At 38.5% G+C, this 21635-nt stretch overlaps 2 protein-coding genes across 11 annotated transcripts in view; one reads left to right on the top strand and one right to left on the bottom strand.

Annotated features, from left to right (window-relative positions):
- MED12L (mediator complex subunit 12L) overlaps window positions 1-21635 on the bottom strand; it is a 341839-nt gene that overhangs the window by 40944 nt on the left and 279260 nt on the right. For all 7 annotated transcript variants that reach the window (XM_040480492.1, XM_040480491.1, XM_040480494.1 and 4 more), the window contains 12 exons: window positions 19372-19571; window positions 15902-16090; window positions 15013-15087; window positions 14709-14899; window positions 13760-13921; window positions 11326-11437; window positions 9110-9199; window positions 7952-8061; window positions 7586-7721; window positions 6623-6784; window positions 3413-3775; window positions 435-591 (listed from right to left, as the gene is read on the bottom strand). In XM_040480492.1, coding sequence (XP_040336426.1) covers window positions 435-591; window positions 3413-3775; window positions 6623-6784; window positions 7586-7721; window positions 7952-8061; window positions 9110-9199; window positions 11326-11437; window positions 13760-13921; window positions 14709-14899; window positions 15013-15087; window positions 15902-16090; window positions 19372-19571 — 1947 coding nt within the window. The remainder of the gene's footprint in view (window positions 1-434; window positions 592-3412; window positions 3776-6622; window positions 6785-7585; window positions 7722-7951; window positions 8062-9109; window positions 9200-11325; window positions 11438-13759; window positions 13922-14708; window positions 14900-15012; window positions 15088-15901; window positions 16091-19371; window positions 19572-21635) is intronic.
- The window catches only part of P2RY12 (purinergic receptor P2Y12), a 46617-nt gene continuing 32005 nt past the window's right edge, over window positions 7024-21635 (top strand). The window contains exons 1-2 of one of the 4 annotated variants that reach the window (XM_040480508.1): window positions 7024-7146; window positions 20431-20503. The gene's annotated coding sequence lies outside the window, so the exon portion shown is untranslated. Of the gene's footprint in view, window positions 7147-12053; window positions 12142-20430; window positions 20524-21635 lie in introns of those variants that run through there. The other 3 variants (XM_040480505.1, XM_040480509.1, XM_040480506.1) reach the window with 3 other exon arrangements.

Below are 21635 nucleotides of genomic sequence, written 5' to 3'. Positions count from 1 at the left end.
TTCACAACATACAACTCTTATCAACTTTTTATCGGATACTGTACATTTTCATCAGTAGCTAATTTCCTTCTAACACTGAATGAAAATTCCCAACTCAGTACATAAACTAGTAATTAAAACCTTATTTTAACACTTGAGGAACACCCCCAAATTGGGCACATATTGGATTACTACTGTATACGCTCAGGTATTGTTTGATTCTTAGAATATATTCATCTATGCGACAATCAAAAATATATTAAAAGAAACATTAAAAAAATAAAATAAAACACCTTCATATTATTAGAAGAAAAACCACTCCGAGTGGAGAGGATTACAGAAACGTCAACGGAGTACTCAGTTATGGCATTTTCTAAGTTTTACAGAGATTTCCGGTTAAACCCCAAGCTACTTCATGTCTCAGAGGGACCCGACTGCACTCTCTCTTCACATACCTGGAGTAAGAGATTGGTTCTGAAGGAAAAAACCCGGCTGCTGGGGCTGACCCATGAGGTTATAGCCCCATAAGGTGGACTGCGGATGGTGCATCATCTGGGAGGAAATGGGTGAGTAGTTAGGAGGCACTCGGTATATGTTGCTCTGTGGATACTCCTTCAAAATAAAGAGAAAAGATAAAAACAATAAAGTTATTTAACTCCACAAACTATGGTAATTAATGCAAATTCCTCCTATCACATTCTTCAAGCCAGCTTCTATCCCAGTGGGCAAGGCTGTTTTTTATAGAGGTGAAGACACAAGGCAAGAGTGTCAACATATTCTTTTGCAAGACACTCATTTGGGTAAAAACTTTAGAATAAGAAAGTACTTGGCTTCGACCCCTAAATCCCCACAGGGTGGCCTGTGCAGAGGTCTATGTCCAGAAGTGCATCTTTGACATGTTGAACTTCCTGGCATCCTAGCACCTGATGCTCCCTGAGGGAGACCACCTGGGATGAGGAAGAGGATGAGGTGCAGCTCAGATCAACCAGACATGCTGCCAGCCTGGAGCTGCCTGTGGCCATGCACTCAAGAAGACATCCAAAGAGGCTGTGGATGTCTACAGATATGCCATCCATGGGACGGGCCTATTTTTTAAACAAAACTTCGATGCTGATGGGATGGTCATTGAGTACACTGGTACTGTCATTCATTCTGTGCTGACAAGCAGAAGTTTTATGATGGGAAGGGTATTAGGTGCTACATGTTCTCTATAGATGGCTTTGACACGGTGGAGGCCACAAGGCATGGCAATGCTGCCACTTCATCAACCACTTAGGTGAGCCCAACTGCCCCTCCCAAGTGATCCAGGCGGAGGGCCAGGAACACATCAACATCTTTGTTGCATCCTGTGTGCTGAGGAACTCACCTATGGCTACAAATTCCCCGTTGTGGATGCCAGCAACAAATTGCCCTAAGACGATGGCACCAAGCACTTCTGTCGGTTCCTTAACTAAAGCCCCAAGGCTGCCCACCACACCCCCTGCTTCCATCTTGCCCCTAGTCTGGGGCTCCCTAGTCCCCTGCAGAACATGTCACCAGAACTATTATGTTCGGGGTGGGTATGGGCATGCAGGTGGCAAACACCGTGCCTCTACCCCTCTAGCCTACCCAGTAATCGCTCCCTTGCTTCCCTGGGGACCCAGGATGTAGGTATTGTAGCAAGTTTCCTAAACACCTTTTTGTCTATGCACTTTTTTTATTTAAACCCCCTATAGTAAAGTTTGTCAATGTTTGGCAGAAAAAAATGTACTTGGCTTCAGTGGGGGGAAGATGGAAAAGGATCACTTCTGAAGTTTGTTTTTAAAATACTAAAAGCACGTCAATATTGACCACTGCCCACAGGTGAAAGAACATCTTCAGATGCTCATTCTCCAGATCATTTCATCTTAGGTCACTTTAGGAATCTTTCTCGATATGCTGGGTCTGGATGAGAATGAGGCCATGAAGACGCACAATACTTCAGGACCAGTCCCTGGCCTAGATGGTATCTTATTTCCACTATTCAAGCCAGTACACAAATGAAGCAGACTCTCTGCCATCTGCCTGCTTCCCATTTCCTGCACTTGGGCTTTGTCTTCCTTATGGGACATGCAAAGTCTCTAAGGATCACACCTGAATGTCCCAGTTACCTACCCACCCCGCTTCTTTCCATGTAGCCCTAAAGGATAAAGGAAAAACAAAACCTCAGATCCCTGAAATACAACCCACTAGAAAGGGACAGTTTCAGAAGTAGTATGGGAGGAAGGGATATTACCAGGGCTCACTTGGAAAATGAGAGGAATTTTCAGGCTTTTAAGAGGGTGTTATTCTGAAAATAACAGAAACTTATCCATGTAGACTAACAGCCTAGGAGTCCAGATTCTGGGGAGTGGCCGTCTGGACCTTATTAAGCACCTCTTCAAGACAAAGGAGTATTGGTAGGAAGAATATTGGTAGAAGGTATGAGAAGAGGGCACTACCATTCAATGGTATCCAAAAGCGATGGTCGTCTTCCCTAGAAAAATGTTAATCACCAAGCTATCAGCTAGGAAAAGATACGTTGTGGTTCTGATATAGGTAAGTGATAATTATTAGACATGATAATTATTAGACATAACCCTAACCCTATTAGATAATTATTAGACATACAATTATGAATATATCTTCCATGGTACAACAAGAAGACCCTTGCATTATGTAGAAAAATGTTGTAAATTCTCTCTCAAGTATTTTCTAGGTGAATTAATTGTAAAGATACCTTACACATTCACTCTATAAATGTTATAAAATTATTCCCAAACTGCCATCTCAATGATTTCTGTTGTTTTCAAGAAAATGTTGGTAGAGGTAGGGAAGACTAATAGGAAAACAAGGAATAGGACTTTTTAAAATTGTGTTCATCTTTTATAAAGTCTGAAAATCTGTGAAAGAGGTAAAATATATAGGAAGTTAAGGTGAAATAGTAAAATATGAAATCTCAGAAACATCCTATTGGATATATTAGATGGAATGTTAGCTAGGGAAATGCAAATAGTTTTCCATATTAATCTACTACCATTATCAAGTGCTCAAAATACGATAAATATTTTAGACATGTCTTATAATAAAAATATGTAAGATGATGAGCTTTTACGGGTCTAAACAATTCAAGTTTCAAATGTGAGAAATGATGAGGCACTGAAATATTAATTAAATACTACTCACAATGGAAGCCCAAACTTAAAATAGTGAAAAGTAGAGAAGGAAAAAAATCACAAGCTATAATCCTGTCCTCTGTGACAGGTCACTATTCATGTGCCATTCTATTAATTAAAATAGAGCTTTGTGAAGATTACAACTGTTACAAGAAGGATGATAATGCTCTTCATAATGTTTCTAGGAAAAGAATCTGGGCACTATTAAATCTCTTACTAGATGCCAATGAGCCAAAGACCTCCCTACTTCTCACACTCACGTCAACTCTTGAGCTTGATTTCGTCTTGCGCTTCCTTCCTTTTGTTTTCTTCTCTTCATCTGTTGTGGTTTTTCCCTGATCTGACAGCTCAGCTGATTTCCGCTCTGGTTCCTGAGAGATGGGAGATGTGGGCTCCTCCTCTTCCTCCTCGGGAGGCAGGGGCAGCGGTTCGAGGTAGTAACTTCGGGGCTTGGGCATGGGGTGTGTGTGATACAACAGCAGGTGATGCTGCTCCTCGTACTTGATCACCTTTCGGTCCACTCGGACAGTCCCGAACCAGGCCCAAGACAGAGGAGCTGGGTTCTTCTGACCCTCAAACAAATCCCATGGGGACACCTTCTGCTTTGTAGACACCTGAAGACCCTGTAGTGAAATAATGCTCTGTGAACACACGTTCAGATCTTTCCCTGACCGAGAGCCCAAGCTTGCTTAGGACAAGGATACACAGAATATTCTGGCTGGCTGCATGCCTTAGAGAACCCTAGCATACAGCACATGGGGAAACACATTGATTCAGGGTTACAAGGCTACATCACTGGAAAGCTGCAGCTAGAATTCAGACCTTTAAAGTCAGTTCTGTGGTTCTTTATACATGTGATGCTCAACACCACGTGGTTGAGTATATATTACTGCAAATTGGTATTTTTCGGTGTACCTGGTGGCTCAGTCAGTTGAGCATCTAACTTGACTTCAGCTCAGGTCATGATTTCCCGGTTCGTGAGTTCACGAGATTTTTTGGATTCTCTCTCCATTTCTTCTCTCTCTCTGCCCCTCCCCCACTCACACGCATGCGCTCTCTCTCAAAAATAAACTTAATATGAATGAATGAATGAATGAATGAATGAATAAATAAATAAAATGGTGCTTTTCATTTAGTATTTTTTGCTGCTGTTGTTTTTCAGGAAAAAATATTTTCTAAAAAATACTGCAATATTGATCTTACTGTATTGAATTATAATCAGTTACAACCATTTGCAATTTATTTTGTTGTTTTTAAGATAAAGCAAAACTTGGGGCGCCTGGGTGGCGCAGTCGATTAAGCATCCGACTTCAGCCAGGTCACGATCTCACGGTCGGTGAGTTCGAGCCCCGCGTCAGGCTCTGGGCTGATGGCTCAGAGCCTGGAGCCTGTTTCTGATTCTGTGTCTCCCTCTCTCTCTGCCCCTCCCCCGTTCATGCTCTGTCTCTCTCTGTCCCAAAAATAAATAAAAAACGTTGAAAAAAAAATTAAAAAAAAAAAAAAAGATAAAGCAAAACTTGAGAGTCAAGTTATTGTCAACCTCTACTTGGGCTCAAATTTACCTCAATCCAAACATGTATGGACTTGATTCAATACAGGAATCTTCCATGTACTTAATAAGCCAGTTTCTGAATAGTTAGGGAATATTCTTACAGACATAACTTGTGACAACAGGTACAAATAAAGTCCCTTCAATACAAGATTACCTCTAATGAGTTAACAAGAGGAGATGTTACTATGCTTCTGAAAACAAAGGTTTCTTATTTTTAACATTAATCGGTGATGTCTCTTGTACTTTCCCTGGGATACCAACTTGAAAATATTTTTTCTCAGAATAACCACAAAAATAACTACTCAGGCATTCCACAAGATATGAATGCTCCTGTTCTTATCTACGTGGATGGATTTATGCAAAATGAAGGCTCATTTATCATGTATAAATGGACTGTTTCCTAATACTTGCCTAGAGTTTAGACCTCTTTCCTAGGGGCAAAGACCATATATCCTAATGGGTTCAAGATGTCTCACCACTAGAGAGCCCAATGACACTGCAAAATCAACATGCCCACAATGCTAGCTTTTTCCATCTCTACAACCATACTGGTAGAAGTACTCTAGTTACTGTGAATTAATTAAGTATTGCCTTTCTTCTAGGAACCACACTCCTTCATACCTTTGCAAAAACTCTTCCATTGGCCTGTACCAGACCGTTCCCTACTTCCTAGCTAACTCTTAATCTTTGAAAATAATTCAACGCTCAGTTTTCCTGGAGACCCTATTCTGACTACCTACTCCTTATCTGAGTGTGATGGCTCCTTCTCAGGGTCCCCTAACACTGTGTACCACATGGTAATTGTCTATCCACTTCTGCTTAAGGGCAGGAGCTCTGTCTTTCATATCTGTGATTTCACAAATTTGTGGTTTCTCAATGTTCATTGAAAGAATAACTGATCACTCTTCTTGTGTTTAAGGGAAACTTGTTTAATAGCATACATAAAACAAGTGTTTGTTAAAATATTGTTTAATTGATGAGAAAATTAAGTAACATTACTCTAAAAATATTTTTTACTCAAAATAGCTTACAACATAAAGACTTTATCAATCAATTTTTTCTTATCTATATATATACATTGTTTCCAATTCTAAACTGAAAGGAAAGGCTTGATCTCATGACCATGAGATCCTGGCCTGAGTGGAAATCAAGAGTCGGATGCTCAACCCAGTAAGTCACCCAGGCACCCCCTGCCTTTTTTTTTTTCTCTTTTCTTTTTTCTTTTAAACACTAACCTTTCACTTAGTTTTCCCTTGGTGGCTTCAGAAATTCACATAAAGTTTTTTTTAATTTTTTTTAATGTTTATTTATTTTTGAGAGAGAGACAGAATTCGAGTGGGTTGGGGGCAGAGAGAGAGGGAGACACAGAATCCAAAGCAGGCTCCAGCCTCTGAGCTGTCAGCACAGAGCCCGATGCAGGGATCAAACTCACTAGATGGGAGATCACGACCTGAGCTGAAGTCGGACACTCAACCAACTGAGCCACCCAGGTGCCCCTCACATAAAGTTTTATTTTTTCAACGTTTTTTTTTTTTTAATTTTTTTAATTTTTTATTTTTGGGACAGAGAGAGACAGAGCATGAACAGGGGAGGGGCAGAGAGAGAGGGAGACACAGAATCGGAAACAGGCTCCAGGCTCCGAGCCATCAGCCCAGAGCCTGACGCGGGGCTCAAACTCATGGAGCGCAAGATCGCGACCTGGCTGAAGTCGGACGCTTAACCGACTGCGCCACCCAGGCGCCCCCCTCACATAAAGTTTTAAACAAAGATCTATATAATAATGTCCATGACCAATGCATTTAAAGGATAAGAAAATACTTAAAAAAAAAAAATCAAGAAACTGTAAAATTGAGATATTTCATATACCCTTTGGGAAAATAAGAAAAAATATATATAAGAAACAAACATTTACTCTTGCCTGTTTTTTATCTATGGAGTCGAATCCAGCAATTTTGTTTCCCTTTGTGTCAATCAAGGAACCCATAGGTTCACAAGTAATGACATCACATGTCTGTTTTGGCAAAGGTAGCAACTGTCGAACTTTGTCAATACTTTCTGATCTCTTGTCTCCTAGCTCTTTCTAAAAAACAAACAAAAAAAAACAAAAAGAGACAAGTGGGACAGAAATTACAATGAAGGCAAAAGTTAGCAAGAAGGAAGTTTCTCTCTGAAACATTTCCTTTTTTATGACAAGTCTGTTCTTTAACCTTGAACATGGTCGATTATGCAGCTTTCAATTAGAGTAGTGAGTATGTTTCATTTCTTCTATTTAAGTAGAAAATAGAACACACATAATGGAACCCTGGTTACACAACAAACATCACAGTGCTGAAGTGACAAAAATCCAGGGTAGTATTTGCCATCAGAAGGCAGAAGCAGCAGCACAGAACACATGCTCCAATCCAGGGTCAGACCTCAAGATACTCACTGGTTATTTTACTGGTAAGGTCGGCAGATATATTGATCTTTCTCTGCACCATTTGTTTACAGTTTATTTCAAAAATTGTGTTAGTGGTTAGTCAAATGAATTGGGTTTAGAAATATCAGTGCAAATGGTTATTTTTCAATTAGAGGCACCAGTCCAAGCATGGATTTATCTTAAATCCAACGGCGGCATTTTTCTTAAGTATTTGACTTACATTTCTAAAGTTCCTTAAAAAGTTAAACATTTTGTGAATATAATTTAAGAAATACCTTCAAGCTATATGCTTTTGAGTACCAGCAAGCTGAGGTGAGACAAATAGCAAAATAATCACATAATTTTAACTGAATGCAATAAATAACATCTAATTTAACACATAATAAATTAAGATAAAATGCAGTAAATAACAAATGCATAAACTCTTTGAGATCATGATATATAAGCAGGTCATAAGCTTACCTTCAGTTTCTTTACTAAATTCATGTATGCACGTTTGTTCTCTTCAGATCCCCCGGGGGATGCATTTGATAGGTCTGAGGCTAATGTTCCATTGATTAACACACCCAGCATGTCAAGAACTGTTGTGAATAATTCACTAAGAGTGGGAAGAAATAATTATTTTCACTATAAAGTAAAAGCCAAATACTCTTTTTTTTTTTTTTTTTTTTGTAAAAGCCAAATACTCTTAACGAAGGAGCATTTTTATTTAAGGCACAGAGCTTTTGATGGTACCTAGAGAATAAGATGTGGCACAATTTGTAGTCACTATTGCAAAGCTTCTACCATGCACGTGTACAGAATAGTAAATTTGAAATAAGAACATACTTGTTAGTGTGCATGTCAACAGTTCCAGAAGTTATGATCTGAAGCAGGAGGAGGGCCCAGTCTGTTGTCCACTGGGTGCTCCTCTGCACCGTGTCAAACATTCCTCCTACCTAGCACAAAAAAATACAACAAAACTTTATTACAAATGCCATCCCCATCACTTTATGCAGCCAATTTTGATTTGTTTTTTTTAAAAAACAAACACACTCTGCTTTATGGATTAACATGTCTTCTCTCTTACCTAGCTACCTATTTCTCACTCTTTCTGATTCTTTCAGCATAGGAATTTGGTCATTGAAAAAAAGGGGAGGGAAGAGGAGAGGAGGACCGTGAGTGTGGGCAGGAGGCCAATAAGAATCAAATAATAGGGAAATTACTTTTCTTTTAATCCTAACCTTTTGTGATACCTGGTTTTATGACATAAAATTAGTTAAATCTGAATAGGTCAAAATCAGGTAAGTTGATTATCTACACTTGATGCTGTTAAATTACTATTGGATCTAAGTCTGTTGTCATAACAACACTTGCAAATATCCAGTAACACAGAAGAACTGACAAGCAGGGGCTCGGCTCGGCCCCCAGGTCTACGCATTCATGTGTGGAAATTAAGTTTAAAAACTGCCAAAAATCAGGCAATCCTTCCTCCAGAGTAGCCTTCATTCAGGCTTGTCCAGTGGGAAAAGAGAAATTCAAAGAAATGTGCAATGTGTCTGTAAATGTCTATAAAACCTCCCTGTTGAATTTGTTTTTATGATCAATGTGATGGAAAGTTTGCCAAAAATTCAACTTAAGGCACATTTTTACATGATCTTCAAATGAGTGTAATAAAAGCTAATTCCTCTCAATTTAGTAGCCTTCTCAGACCTCCTCAGAGCACCAACTGACAAGAAGGAGCAATTCCCGGGGCGCAGGAGGTTGCAGAAAGCAAACCAATGCCCAAAATGCCTATTGCTCTCTAGAAGCCAGCCCATACAGGAAGGTCAGCAGCCAGGAAAACAGTGCGCATGAAAGGCAGGGAAGTTATGGCAGAGAGAGAGCCAATAGTGGAAGGCCTCACCTTGTGAGAAGACCATGACCACAGAAGAAGTGGAAAGCTAGAGTTATTTTCACATTTAGTTAAGTGGAACAGAGAGAAAATACTAGAAAAATGCCCCTTACCAAATTTAGGCGAAGTTGCAATGCTTCATGCATCATCTGCCGTGCTTTTATGTCATCCTGGTATCGTTCTTCTCTCCAATTACTTAAAATCTAAGTCAGTAAATTAACAAAAAAAAACAAAACTTATTTTCCCTATTAAAATTGATTTTTTTTCTCATATTGAAAGTTACATTGTGCTTCTTACTGTCAAAAATAACTTCTGAGTTTAAAAAATTAATTAAAAAAGCTAAGTAAAATTTTAACTTTCCTTCCCTTCTTCCACACAGACAGAAATGGAGCTATTTCTTGTTCAATGCCTTTCTAGATGGAAGAAGAAAACTCTTATCAATTTACAATTCTGTTAGGAAGTCTTAGAAAAAGCTTTAAAGGATTATGAAGTTAAAGACTAACAAAAATAAAGATACTTAAAATGCTATTTCATTGATTTTGTAAAGTACTGGATAGACAAAATTACACTTTATATCAGTCCTGTGTTCTATTTCTAGGGACGTGCTATGACATTTAACAAGGGTCCTATTTTCATGTTATATTGAAGGGGGGGCTTGCTATCTTACAGACTTGTCTATACAGTGTATCTTCCTTGATAAAGGCAGTGTATAGTATTTTGAAAAATATGACATCTTTGATGTCAGTCCAGTGATGTACTGCTTTTCACTAAGACTACTGTTAAAAGGGGAAGGACTGCTTAGGAAAGGGAAGCCACAAGTGGCAACACCCTAGAATCAGATGGCAAGAGCAAAGCCCTTTCTCCGACTGGGATGCTCTGAAATACATTAACTACAGAGAATCATCTTAAGAGTTTAAATGAGTCACGTGCAGAAGTAACCCTGCCCAACACATATAAGGACACGGCATGGTGAGGGGACAACATTCCTCGAATCTCATCACAATGGAGTCCTCTCCCAAACCTGACCTGACGGTGCAAGGCAGGGACACAAAGCTGTATGACAGCATACATTCTGGGAACAGGACAAATAAAATTAAGTCAAATGTAACAAGCTGTATGAACCAGGGCAAGGGGATACAAAATGACTGTGGTCCTTTTTTTGGCGAGTGATCAGGGACAGCCTCCATGAGGAGGGGACACCTGAGGAAGCAAGGGAGCTGACCCTGATAACACCTGGGAGGAAAGCCTTCCACGCAAGGCGAAGAAAAGATGCAAAGGCGCTGCAAGGATAATCTGCCTGGCAAGTTGCAATGACAGTAATGGGGTCAGTGTAAACAGTGGAGGCATGACTGGTAGGAAACAAGGCAGAAGTGGGAGCCAGGGCCAAATCACCATAGGCCCTTATAATCCCAGACCGAATATTTATCCTAGGTACAGTAAGAAACATTGGAGCATCTTGGGCACCAGACTAATACATGATTTACATTTTAGAAGGATCACTCCGCTGCTGTACAAAGGACAGATCTCTCATCTCCAAAGGGGAGAAAATGATGATAGGACCAAATGAGTTAAGTGTCCTTATTCATGCTCATCTACTATCATTCGAGAGAAAGACATGATGTCCTAGAGACACAGGGCCACAGGAAGTCTCCATTTGGCTTTGTAGCAGGATAAAACATCCCACATGACCAGTCTATCTACTTTGTTCAATTCCACCCATTACGATTTCTAGTGTGATCACCTGGTTTCTTTGAAGGACACAAAATGCAAGTGGCCCAAAGAGTGACCAGAAGCACTGTGGTTGGTAGAAAGCCAAAAGTCAAATTTTTCATAAAAAGAATCATCATGCCTTATTTATAAATGAGCTTCTTTACATTTAACTGGCATTGGCCTGGCTCTGGCAAGAAAACAAAATTGAGTTTCTGAACCGACAGAACTCAAGCCAAGAGTCTCCAGGGAGGCAGGGGCCCAGCTAGAGAACCTGGATAGAGGTTCCTCTGGGTTACGGCCATGCCTGCAACACACACTGCCCCAGGACCTCTCCCACAGGGCGGGGGCAGGAGAAAAGCAGGTATGTCAGAGTTGTATGCAATGCACTAAATATTGTCTTTATAGTACACATTCATCCAAGGCATAATTAATATTATAAAGTTGTTAATTTTACAGTAACTAGAATGCCAAACAGCAGAATAGGGTGTGGATTGTGATGCCTTGCCTCTAATCAAAACACGTTGTATTCTTATTAGTTTAATCTCAGTATTTCAAAGAAAAACAAATTAATGCCATTAGACAAGTACTTGACTGGCTTAATAATTCCAGTATACTTTACCTGATTAACCTGATTCTGAAGAGATGTTAGGAGGCCTTCCCGTTGTTCATCTTGTCCCTTAAGGCAGGTAAGGACCAGTGAGAGGAAAGGTTGTTGACTCAAAAGAGACATACTACAAAGGAAGTAGTAAGAACAGATCTAGTTAGAAAGAATGGATTACCTCCTGTGCAACATCTATCTCTTGCCCTTGAATTACTGGCTCTTATTTACTTTATTATAAGAAAAGGGAAGAGAGTAGGAAATAGCCAAACCCTACTCGAAAAGTTAAATCATATCTCTACTAATAAGATCAAAAGCCACTGTGATGCATCTAAACAATTTAACATGCTCTAGCCCTGGAAGGCATTCCCAAACTAGCATAAATTCACACTGCAGGAGCATGTTGGGAGAGTGCAGGCAGAAGAGAGTTTGTATTTTACAATAGTTGGCTGAATTAAAAGGCAAATATCTGCATGAGTATCACTTTACATACAGCATATGAGGAAAAATTAAACATTTCTGTCAAACAAAACTGTTATCTCAGGGTCAAGGAAACAGGCCTCTGTGATTGCTGAGCTTGTTTTATTTTTCAGCACATTTTTTTTTTTCTTAATGTTTGTGTATTTTTGAGAGAGAACGAGACAGACTGTGAGCAGGGGAGGAGCAGAAGTTGAAGGAGACACAGAGTCCAGAGAAGGCTCCAGGCTCCAAGCCGTCAGCACAGAGCCTGATGCGGGGCTCCGACTCACGAACTGTGAGATAATGACCCGGGCCGAAGTCAGACTCTTAACCAACTGAGGCACCGAGGCACCCTCAGCACATTTCTGACCAAACAGGGTGGGTATTGGGAGAACTCAGATCAGCACGTAGGCTGGAAGATACAAGAGCAGTGAGCTCCTTAGTAACCCACCATGTCCTTAAGCCTTGTCTTGTTAACAGGTTTTAAGGCATTTGATTAAAAAAAAAAGGTCTATTATAAATTGTCATTTTATTAATGTTTCTTTAATCATCAGAGAACTGACAAATCATATTGACAAACTAATTGCTATATTGCAAAAAAAAAAAAAAAAAAAAAAATCTTAAAGTGACCCAAATATTTCAATGTGCTTCATCCTCTGACAGCAGAGCTGTGAGAGACGGACTTGGGAAGAGTCACCTTTAAACTCTGCAATACCATCTGTGGGAAGGGAGGCAATGTACATACATTCACCCTTGAGCAAACTCTCAGAATTAAAAGTGAGTCATCTGGTTGGTCAACTCACACTGACGAAGGTGACAGACATTAAACAACCAGATAACAAAATACATGCAAAGCTAGGTCTCTACCAAAGTGCACTTCATTTAAGAGCACACAGACTCAGAAGCCAGACCACCTAGGTTTTAACTCTAGTTTTACAATTCCTTAGCTGCGTGTCCTTGAGAAATGAACTTTTCAATGCCTCCCTTTCTTTATCGTAACAAGGGTATAATGAGAACACCTACCATGTTTGATTGCTGTGAAAATTTTAAAGTTCACGTGTGTATGCGGTAAGTTTTATACAAAAGTTGGCATTTCATAAGATCTCAATAAGTGGTAGCTACTAAAACAGTATTAAGAGATAAGAACCATACATGTTCTTTATATATTTTCTAAATGGAAGAAATTATCATTATTTCCCTTTACTCCTGAGGTGCTAAATTTATATTTTCACATCAGAGGATGGCTTTGTTCTTTCTCAGTAACAGAGTCAGTTTGCAAATGTAACTATTTGAAACCTTTTATACAGCCTAAAATAAATTAAGAAAACATTAAACTAAGTGGCTTATAAATTTTATATTTAGAACAAGAGCCCTAAATGTTAAAAATACTAGTAACTATTTTCAGGCCCAAGAGGACAGAATTGGAAATAATTCTATGTATTTTAAACAAATAATTAAAAGAATGAAAAGTAATTAAGTGTAGAATACAGGGACTAAATGGATATACAGATCTGATTCAAGAGGTCTGAAGCGAGGCTAAGAAGTATTTTCAATGGCTCAGAAGTGATGTGGGTCCAGAGGGAGCCCGGAGAACTAGCATACTAAATATAACCTAGAACTTTTTAGGAACGGAGCCTTGCCTAACAGAATATTGTCATTTCCACTTAAAAATGAAATTTCAGGGGCGCCTGGGTGGCTCAGTCAGTTAAGCACACGACTCCTGGTTTCGGCTCAGGTCATGATCCCAGGGTCATGGGATTGAGCCCCATAGAAGATTCATTGTCATTCTCATTTTCATTCTCATTCTCTCTCTCTCTCCTTCCCCCTTCGTTTGCCCCTCCCCGCTATTTACATACTCCCTCTAAAAAAATAACATTTAAAAAAAATAAAAAAGAAATGTCCGTGGACTCTGGGTACAGTGACTATATCTGCAAGATGCTATTTGTTCTCAATTATTCCTTAAGCCTCCACATTGAGACACACCTTGCAGCCGTACCTTTTCTGTTTTTGTCTGTCTCTTTCCTTTTTTGAAGAAGAGCCCAAGTGCTGTCCCTTCTCCAGTTCCTCTCCTGCAGCTTTCAATACTCTTCCTTGCACAGAGGTCGGCAGCCTGGCAATTAGGGGGGCCACCAGCCATACACCCCTGCGTTCAGAGGAACTAAAACCAGAAATAGGTATTATACACGAGGAGGCATCCTCTTCCTCTGCTCTCACTGTTATAACAGAAACCCCAGGGCAAAACTTCCATGCGTAACAAGCACCAATCACACTAAACCTTCCCTTTTATTTCTGTACTATCTTTCCTCTTACCAAAGCAGACAGGTGGATACACTTTTCCACTCTCACTGTGGAAAGAGATAAAACATCGGGTTCTGGGAGAATACTATAACAAAAGTTATTAATCTATGCTGGTGTTCTTCTATGATTCTGGCTCTCTGATTAGTCATAGTCCTGTACAACAGGCAACACACTTTTATGTCATGGATAAGATATGAAATGTGCTGATTATGTTTTAACACATTAATAACAAATTTTTTTAAACTTTTAAATTCATTAGGTATACTTTCTACCCAAATGATGAAATACAAATCAGTCTATCACGATTATTATTTGTGCAAAACTGGCAATTAATAAAGATGGCAGAAAGTGTTTCCTATATAATGAATTCTATGGAACAGAGTAGCCTTAAGGAGACAATAAAGAAATTAATCCACTCTGGGTGTCATATGTGGTTTCAAGATTCTGGACATGGTTAAAACTGAGACATCATTCATCCCAGAATATTGCCCTTTAATATATTATAAAATAACGATAATTGACACTTGCAAGTAATTTCTTCACATTGCTGAAGCTTTCTGAAAAATAATTGCATCATGCAAATAAAAATATACCATCACATGGGACAAAGTAATGGTAGCCCAATAAAACTGCAGAAAAACAAATACCTTAGAAATGTCTTTATTCCATTCTGCCTTGTGCTACCAGCATCAGTAGTTGCAATCCCATTTGGGTTGAAGAGGCCCATTCCAGAATTAGAAGAATTATTGTTCAAGTCAGCAGACTGCTGGAATACCTCTATTGTTGCCTTTGCAATATTGTCCAGTAAGTTGTTCATCTCAGCCACTGAACCAGAGCCCTGGAGAGACACAAAAGAAAACTAGCATGCATGTATTTTACTTCCTCCTCAAACATCATGTTCTTGCTGTTCATAAAATTGTATACATACACATGCTTCCAATATCTACTCACAGGGTCCTTCAAGCACTGTTTGATCATTAACTGAAGTTCTAGCCAGGACTGCCTCAGCGTCCACTGCTCAAGATTCTGGGGAAAACAATAAGAATTAACACATTAGGAATACTGAACATATCTGAAAATATAATAATTCTTTGCAGTATTCCCTCTCTCAAGAAACAATAATCAGGGGAGCATGGGTGGCTCAGCCAGTTAAGCGTCCGACTTCAGCTCAGGTCATGATCTCACAGTCCGTGGGTTTGAGCCCCACAATGGGCTCTGTGCTGACAACTTAGAACCTAGAGCCTGCTTCGGATTCTGTGACTCCCTCTCTCTCTGCCCCTTCTCCACTTACACGCACATGTGCTCACTCTCTCTCAAAAATAAATAAATATTTTAAAAAAAGGAAATAATCATACATAATAAAGGGATTTGCCAGGATCAAATGGCTTCCGCGTCCATTACATATTTTCATTGTAGACACAAAGAAATAAGAAACAACATTAAAATAATGTGCAACACTCAGCCAGTCACTAGAAATAAAACAAGCATTTTTCTCTCAAAATCTATTTCTCTAAGCAAACCCATTACAAAATGATTTCAATATTTTTTGAATTATATATTTAAGACTATTCCTCCAGAAAGCTTATGTCTCATGTAAATACAGTAGACTAAAAAGATCAATATTTATAATGATTGTATACCATTTGCATTATCAACATTCACCTAGCAATGGAGTGTGACAACTATAAAGAAAACTGAGAGAATAAACATCAGAATTAACTGAGGTCAAGAATTAGCAATGAGAAAGGGAAAAAAAAAAGGTTCAACTACTCTTGTTAAAATCACAGAAAATGTGTTACGCGATAGACACATAATCTTTAGACTCTAATCACTAACTCACCTGAAGAATGCGCTTAATGTGCTGTCTCTGAAGATTGTCGCCCTCCGTACATTCTTTAATACCATGAGGATAACAAATAAGCTGCAATAATTTCTGTGCTTGCATATTTGAAAGCACAGGGTCCAATATAAGCTCTTTGTCTGTGCACAATCTTTCAGGTTCTTTTAGGCAATGTTCTCCTACCCATTCCTAAAAAAAAAAAAAAAAAAAAAAAAAAATCAGCAGTTAGGTTGATAGGCAGAGATTTCCCTTGTGTGAATGTAACATGCACTAAAACATGATACACAGATAAAGCAGACAGAAATCTAATTTTAAAAAATTACATGAAAAAAGTAGAGGGAATTTTTTTTTTTTTTTTTACTTTCTGGTATTGTGACTTCTTAAAAATACAAAGCAGGGCATTGGTTTAAAAAGTCTGAAGAGGGGTGCCTGGGTGGCTCAGGTGGTAAAGTGTCCAACTTCGGCTCAGGTCATGATCTCACGGTTCATGGATTCGAGTCCTGCATGGGCTCTGTGCTGACATCTCAGAGCCTGGAGCCTGTTTCAGATTCTGTGTCTCCCTCTCTCTCTGCCCCTCTCCTGTTCACACACTGTCTCTCAAAAATAAATAAATGTAAAAAAAAAATTTTTTTTTTTAAATCTGAAGAACAGATATGCAAATAAGGAAAGAAAAGAAAGCTAAAGAGAGTAATGAACATTGGTGCGCATTCTCAACTGGAAAATAGAGCCTTACTCTAGGTATTGTTTTGTAATCATTTCCTATAACTTGGCATATAATGGTAATGATTCTATATTAAAACATGTCTTCATTTTTATATAATGCATACTATATCCCACTGCATAAAATATAGTACAACACTTAGAAAACAGACATTTTTTTATACTATGGTAAACATGTGTGCACATCTGCTTTCTACACAATCATTTTCTCAGGATAATTTCATAAAAGTACAATTGTTGGGTCAAGGAGTATACCAAAATTTAAGACGATAAATGCATATGGCCAACTGCCCTCCATAGAGTTTCAACCAGTTTGAACACTTATCACTTTTTCTTCATCATTGTTTTAAAAGCAAACTCTTATACTAGATGGGTAAGAAATCATCAACAGAGTCCAGTTTGAACCCAGGTCTGTTTCAGAGGAAGGCTGTTTCTTAACTATACCGGTAATTCAATACTGAGTGTCTATTAAAGTCACCTATGGAGCTTGCTAAAATTCCATTGCCCAGGCTCCAACAAATAAATATCTGATGGTGGTACCCATTAAACAAACATTAAAACTGTCTGACCCTTGGTGATTCTGGTGGACACTCATAGTGGAACCAATAAACAACTGCTTCTCATTATCTATAAAACTATGTAGCAAACTTTTAACATAGTTGCAATATGCCCTAATAAAAACACGACCCTGTTAACATCTCCACTAAAATGGAAAATAGTATATATGGTATACTATACTTCTTACAAGAAAAGATAAATTAAAAGAAAAAAAAAAGGAAGATAAATCAGAAAATAAGAACACTGATCACCCGGGGCAGGAAAAAACCCAGGATAGAAGAGACAACAGACGAAGGACATATCACTAAGTACACCTTTTTATACAGTTGACTTGTAGATGCATGTTCTTCTAAAGATGGAGTTGAGGTGGGGAGAAAAAAATGGGAATCTAAACTGAATGCAAACAGAAACAAATGCAATTCGTTCTATTTCAAATGAGTAACATATCCATATTGAAGGAGAAAGTTCAAAAAACTTTTTAACACAATACTATAAACCTTGAGGGAAAAAAGAAATACCAACAAATCTTCAACTCCTTTTACGTTTTTCCTAGTGGTATAGGTGTAGCAATTCTGAAACCATTCCAGGTGTAGTGTAGAATTAAGCAAATGAGTAAATGGTTGATGTTACTGGAAAAGACAAAATTAATACGGAATGGGGGAATGCAAAGAACTAAGTGGAGTTACTAATTCTAGACATATCAGTATGAACTCAAGAATATACACACACACATTTATGTATACGGATATATTTCCTCCTAACTCTGCCTGCTGAAAGGGTCCAGAGGCAACGAACATACGTTGCCCATAGTAATGAGCACCACAGTGTCCATATCTTGGCTTCTAAATACCATACTTGATTAACTAGAATGAGAGTTCCTTGGAGGAATGATTAATTCCAGGTATGGGACAGGGAAAGTACAATAGGGGTCAGGAACTAAGAAAATATTTGGTGGAGGGCAAGAGGGAGATGGAGACATGTCAAAATAACTTAAAAGCCAGGATGAAAAGGTTCCACTGGAAAAAGCTGGGACAATATGAACATGAAAATAGCTAAGGACAGTGTATTATAATACATATGGATAATAAATAAGAATAATGAGGGTATGCTTTCCTTAGAATAGAATGCAAACTGTTAACTGTAGAGGAGCTGTGGGAAAAAAAAAAAAACCACCATTTTGCAGCATGTAAAGACTGGTAAAGACTGGTTTGGGGAAGAATGAAAATGAATGATAGATGTGGTGGAGTTTGATGAGGGGCAAAATATTTGTATTGTCTCACAGTGTCTCCCCAAAGACTGTTTACTGATTGCAAGGGGGGGGAAAAAACCACATAGCAGAGAAATCTCGAAACCATACAATGGAGACACCGTGATCAAACTGATTGCTGCCAGCGATGTGCAAATGGACATTGTGTGACTTCAAGTGTGATTACCTGAGAACACAACATTACTTCTGTATCATTTTGGCCAAGAAGGCATAATCTAACTAATGTATGGGAAATTTCAGACAAATCCAACATTATTGGGACAAATGACAAAACTGAATGTGACCTACAGGTGAGAAAAAAATTACTGTTCCAAAAGCTAAATGTTCTATGTTTAAAAATTTTTTTTAAATATTTATTTATTTTTGAGAGAGAGAGACAGCCATGAGCATGGGAAGAACACAGAGACAGGGAGACACAGAAGTCAAAGTGGGCTCCAGGCTCCGTGCTGTCCGCACAGAGCCCGACATGAGACTCAAACTCACGAACCGTGAGATCATGACCTGAGCCGAAGGCGGATGCTTAACTGACTGAGCCATCCAGGCACCCCTAAATTACCTGACTTTTGATGACTGCATTTGGTTCTATTATAAGTAAACACTGAAATATTAAAGACTCAAGATTAATAATATATGCCATCTACTCTCAAAAGCTTCAGCAAAATCTTAGAAAGTATATGCATCCACATTCACAAATAGAATCATAAAGCAAATGTGGAAAAATGTAAAAAATTGGTGAATCTGTATACAAGGTATACACCAGAGTTCTTTACTATTATTGCAACTCTACAACAAATCTGAATTTTTTGCCAAACAAAGTTAGCAGGAAGAAAAGGACCAACAATGTGCAAGCTTCCTATAACAGTGAGCATCTCCACAAAAACAATTATATATTCATAGATCAAGTCAAATTAAAACTGAAAAATACCTGTTGACAGATAGTCCTCAGTACATATCTAGCATATTCTCTTAAATTGGCAGTTTCTATGGAAATGCTTTTCCCACAGGATTTTGAATTTTGTGAAGCAGTCCAGATATCATCAGCATTCCCATCACGCCGTAAACCTCTCATGGTGAAGTCATCATTCTTTAAAGAGCTGACATTGTTATTGCCAATTTTGGCATCTCCTAAATAATAGAATCACAAAAGCAAAATCACGGAAGTTCCAAATATTGCCAAATACTTGAGAAGTTAATGAAGCAAGCCTTCGGGGATTTAAAATATGTGACTGGCATCTTTATGGCATAGCCCAATGTTCAGCAAGAAAGAGAATCGATCAGGAGAATAAATGCAAGGACCCAGAGAAGTTTCAATACGCACGAGAAAAAAAAGGGAAATGCAAGACTTACTCCTTATTTTGTTTACAGAATTAAGTACGCAATCACCAAATAAAAAGGCCATTATGAATCATATTTAATAATCATAGAACATTGATTTCACCAATATTTCAAGCATGAATGTATTCAATATTCAAATTCATTTCACTTATAGACAAGGAAAAAATGGGTTACTCACCCTTCTAGGTGTCCCTTTTCCATTTCTTCTCTTACAATGACTTATTTTCTATCCATAGGTCAAGAGAAAAGTTTTGCCTTAGCCCACCTTACTATCAACTTCTTGACAAGAGAGATTTATTTCCCTGGGAATGGAAAAGGGCAATGCATACTAAGGAAGCCCTAAAACATAGGGCATTCATTGAATAACCCAAGTCTCTCACTTTCCTCTCTGTAAACATCCAAATGAGAAAACCTCACCAGATCAACCTCTAATTTACTGAGTCAAATGGAACTAAGGAAAGGTTTCCTTCATAGCAAAGTTCCTGGGGGACAAAACGGAGAATGTGTGAAAGGCTAGAATTAAGAAATCTTCTCTAGCCATGACAGACAAATCACTATTCTATTTTAAAAGTGAGAGAATAATATAATTTGGTAGCGAAGACTGCCAAATGACAACAGAGCCTCTAAACTTTCACCTGTTTACCCACAGGGATCATAAGCTTTGAACAAGAAAATTTCCTGGAAACAACAAATGAATTCAGATGAGTCCCTTACTGCCCACTGTGAGTAAAACGAAGCCCAGGTCAGTGCAAAAAGCTTTTTACAACCCACAGGTCAACCAAGAAAAAGTTTTGACTCTGCTGAAAAATTTGCAAAATCAGAATGGATTAGTAAGTATTTATTTATAAAATGGTAAGAGGAGGGGAGGAATAAGCAATAATTTTCAAGTCATCAATATCTGATTATATGTTATCATACATTCCTTATTAAAATATACAAGAGTTTATTTAATTCAACAGAAGTCCTTGGGAGGAATAAGTAATAATTTTCAAGTCATCAATATCTGATTATATGTAATCATACATTCCTTATTAAAATTCACAAGAGTTTATTTAATTCAACAGAGGTCCCTGGGAGCTGAAAGATGTGTACCAAAATTTAGCATGCTTTCTCCAATGTTTGGTGAAATAAAACAACTATTTCTATACCTTAAGTTAAAACTACTACATAAATTAGAAACCACTTGCTATATAACAGTTTTATCACCCAAACTCAAAATAGATCTTGATGGACAGGACTTGCAAGAACACTGGTAAGAATAGGGTGAGGTAGATAAACTAAAACTTACATAAAAACAAAATCAAAGAAACAAACACCTCTGCCTAGGAAATCCTCATTCAGATTCTCATTTAGTTTAGCTGTTAGGATGACAGAGAAGGTATAGGAGGCTGTTCTAGAACCTTCCGTAACTGTACAGATAACAGAACAAATAGAAAAGAGTGTTCAGTGACTACTCGGTCCAAGGCTCTGCTGACATCCAAATGACCTGATCCTGGCTTCTCAGACCTGAATCATCCTCTGTCTATTAAGAACGGAGGTCGATTAAAAAGGTCAAGGAGAGCCAAACAAAGAACTGATTATTATGCATGGATATTAAAATACAATTATGTGACTCTTTATAAATGTTGGCAAATTTTAGTGGAACTAGACCACTCCTGCAAACAAAGGAGCAGGTGCCTAGATTGCGCTCATCTTGGTTTCTGCCATTCAATGTCTATCCATTCTGCATTCACACTTCCTATATTAGTTTGTTGAAAAGCTACAATTTCAAAACCTACTATCTAGTTTCTCTGATGGGTGTTAGAGATAACACGGGGCGGGGGGGGGGGGGGGGGGGGGGGGGTAAAGGGAAGC

This window comes from Herpailurus yagouaroundi, unplaced genomic scaffold, assembly GCF_014898765.1.
Source record: "Herpailurus yagouaroundi ecotype Mexico unplaced genomic scaffold, PumYag 159, whole genome shotgun sequence".
Classification (NCBI taxonomy): Eukaryota; Metazoa; Chordata; class Mammalia; order Carnivora; family Felidae; genus Herpailurus; species Herpailurus yagouaroundi.
The sequence above is the reverse complement of the archived record's forward strand: the minus strand, read 5'-3'. Positions and strand labels throughout refer to the sequence as shown.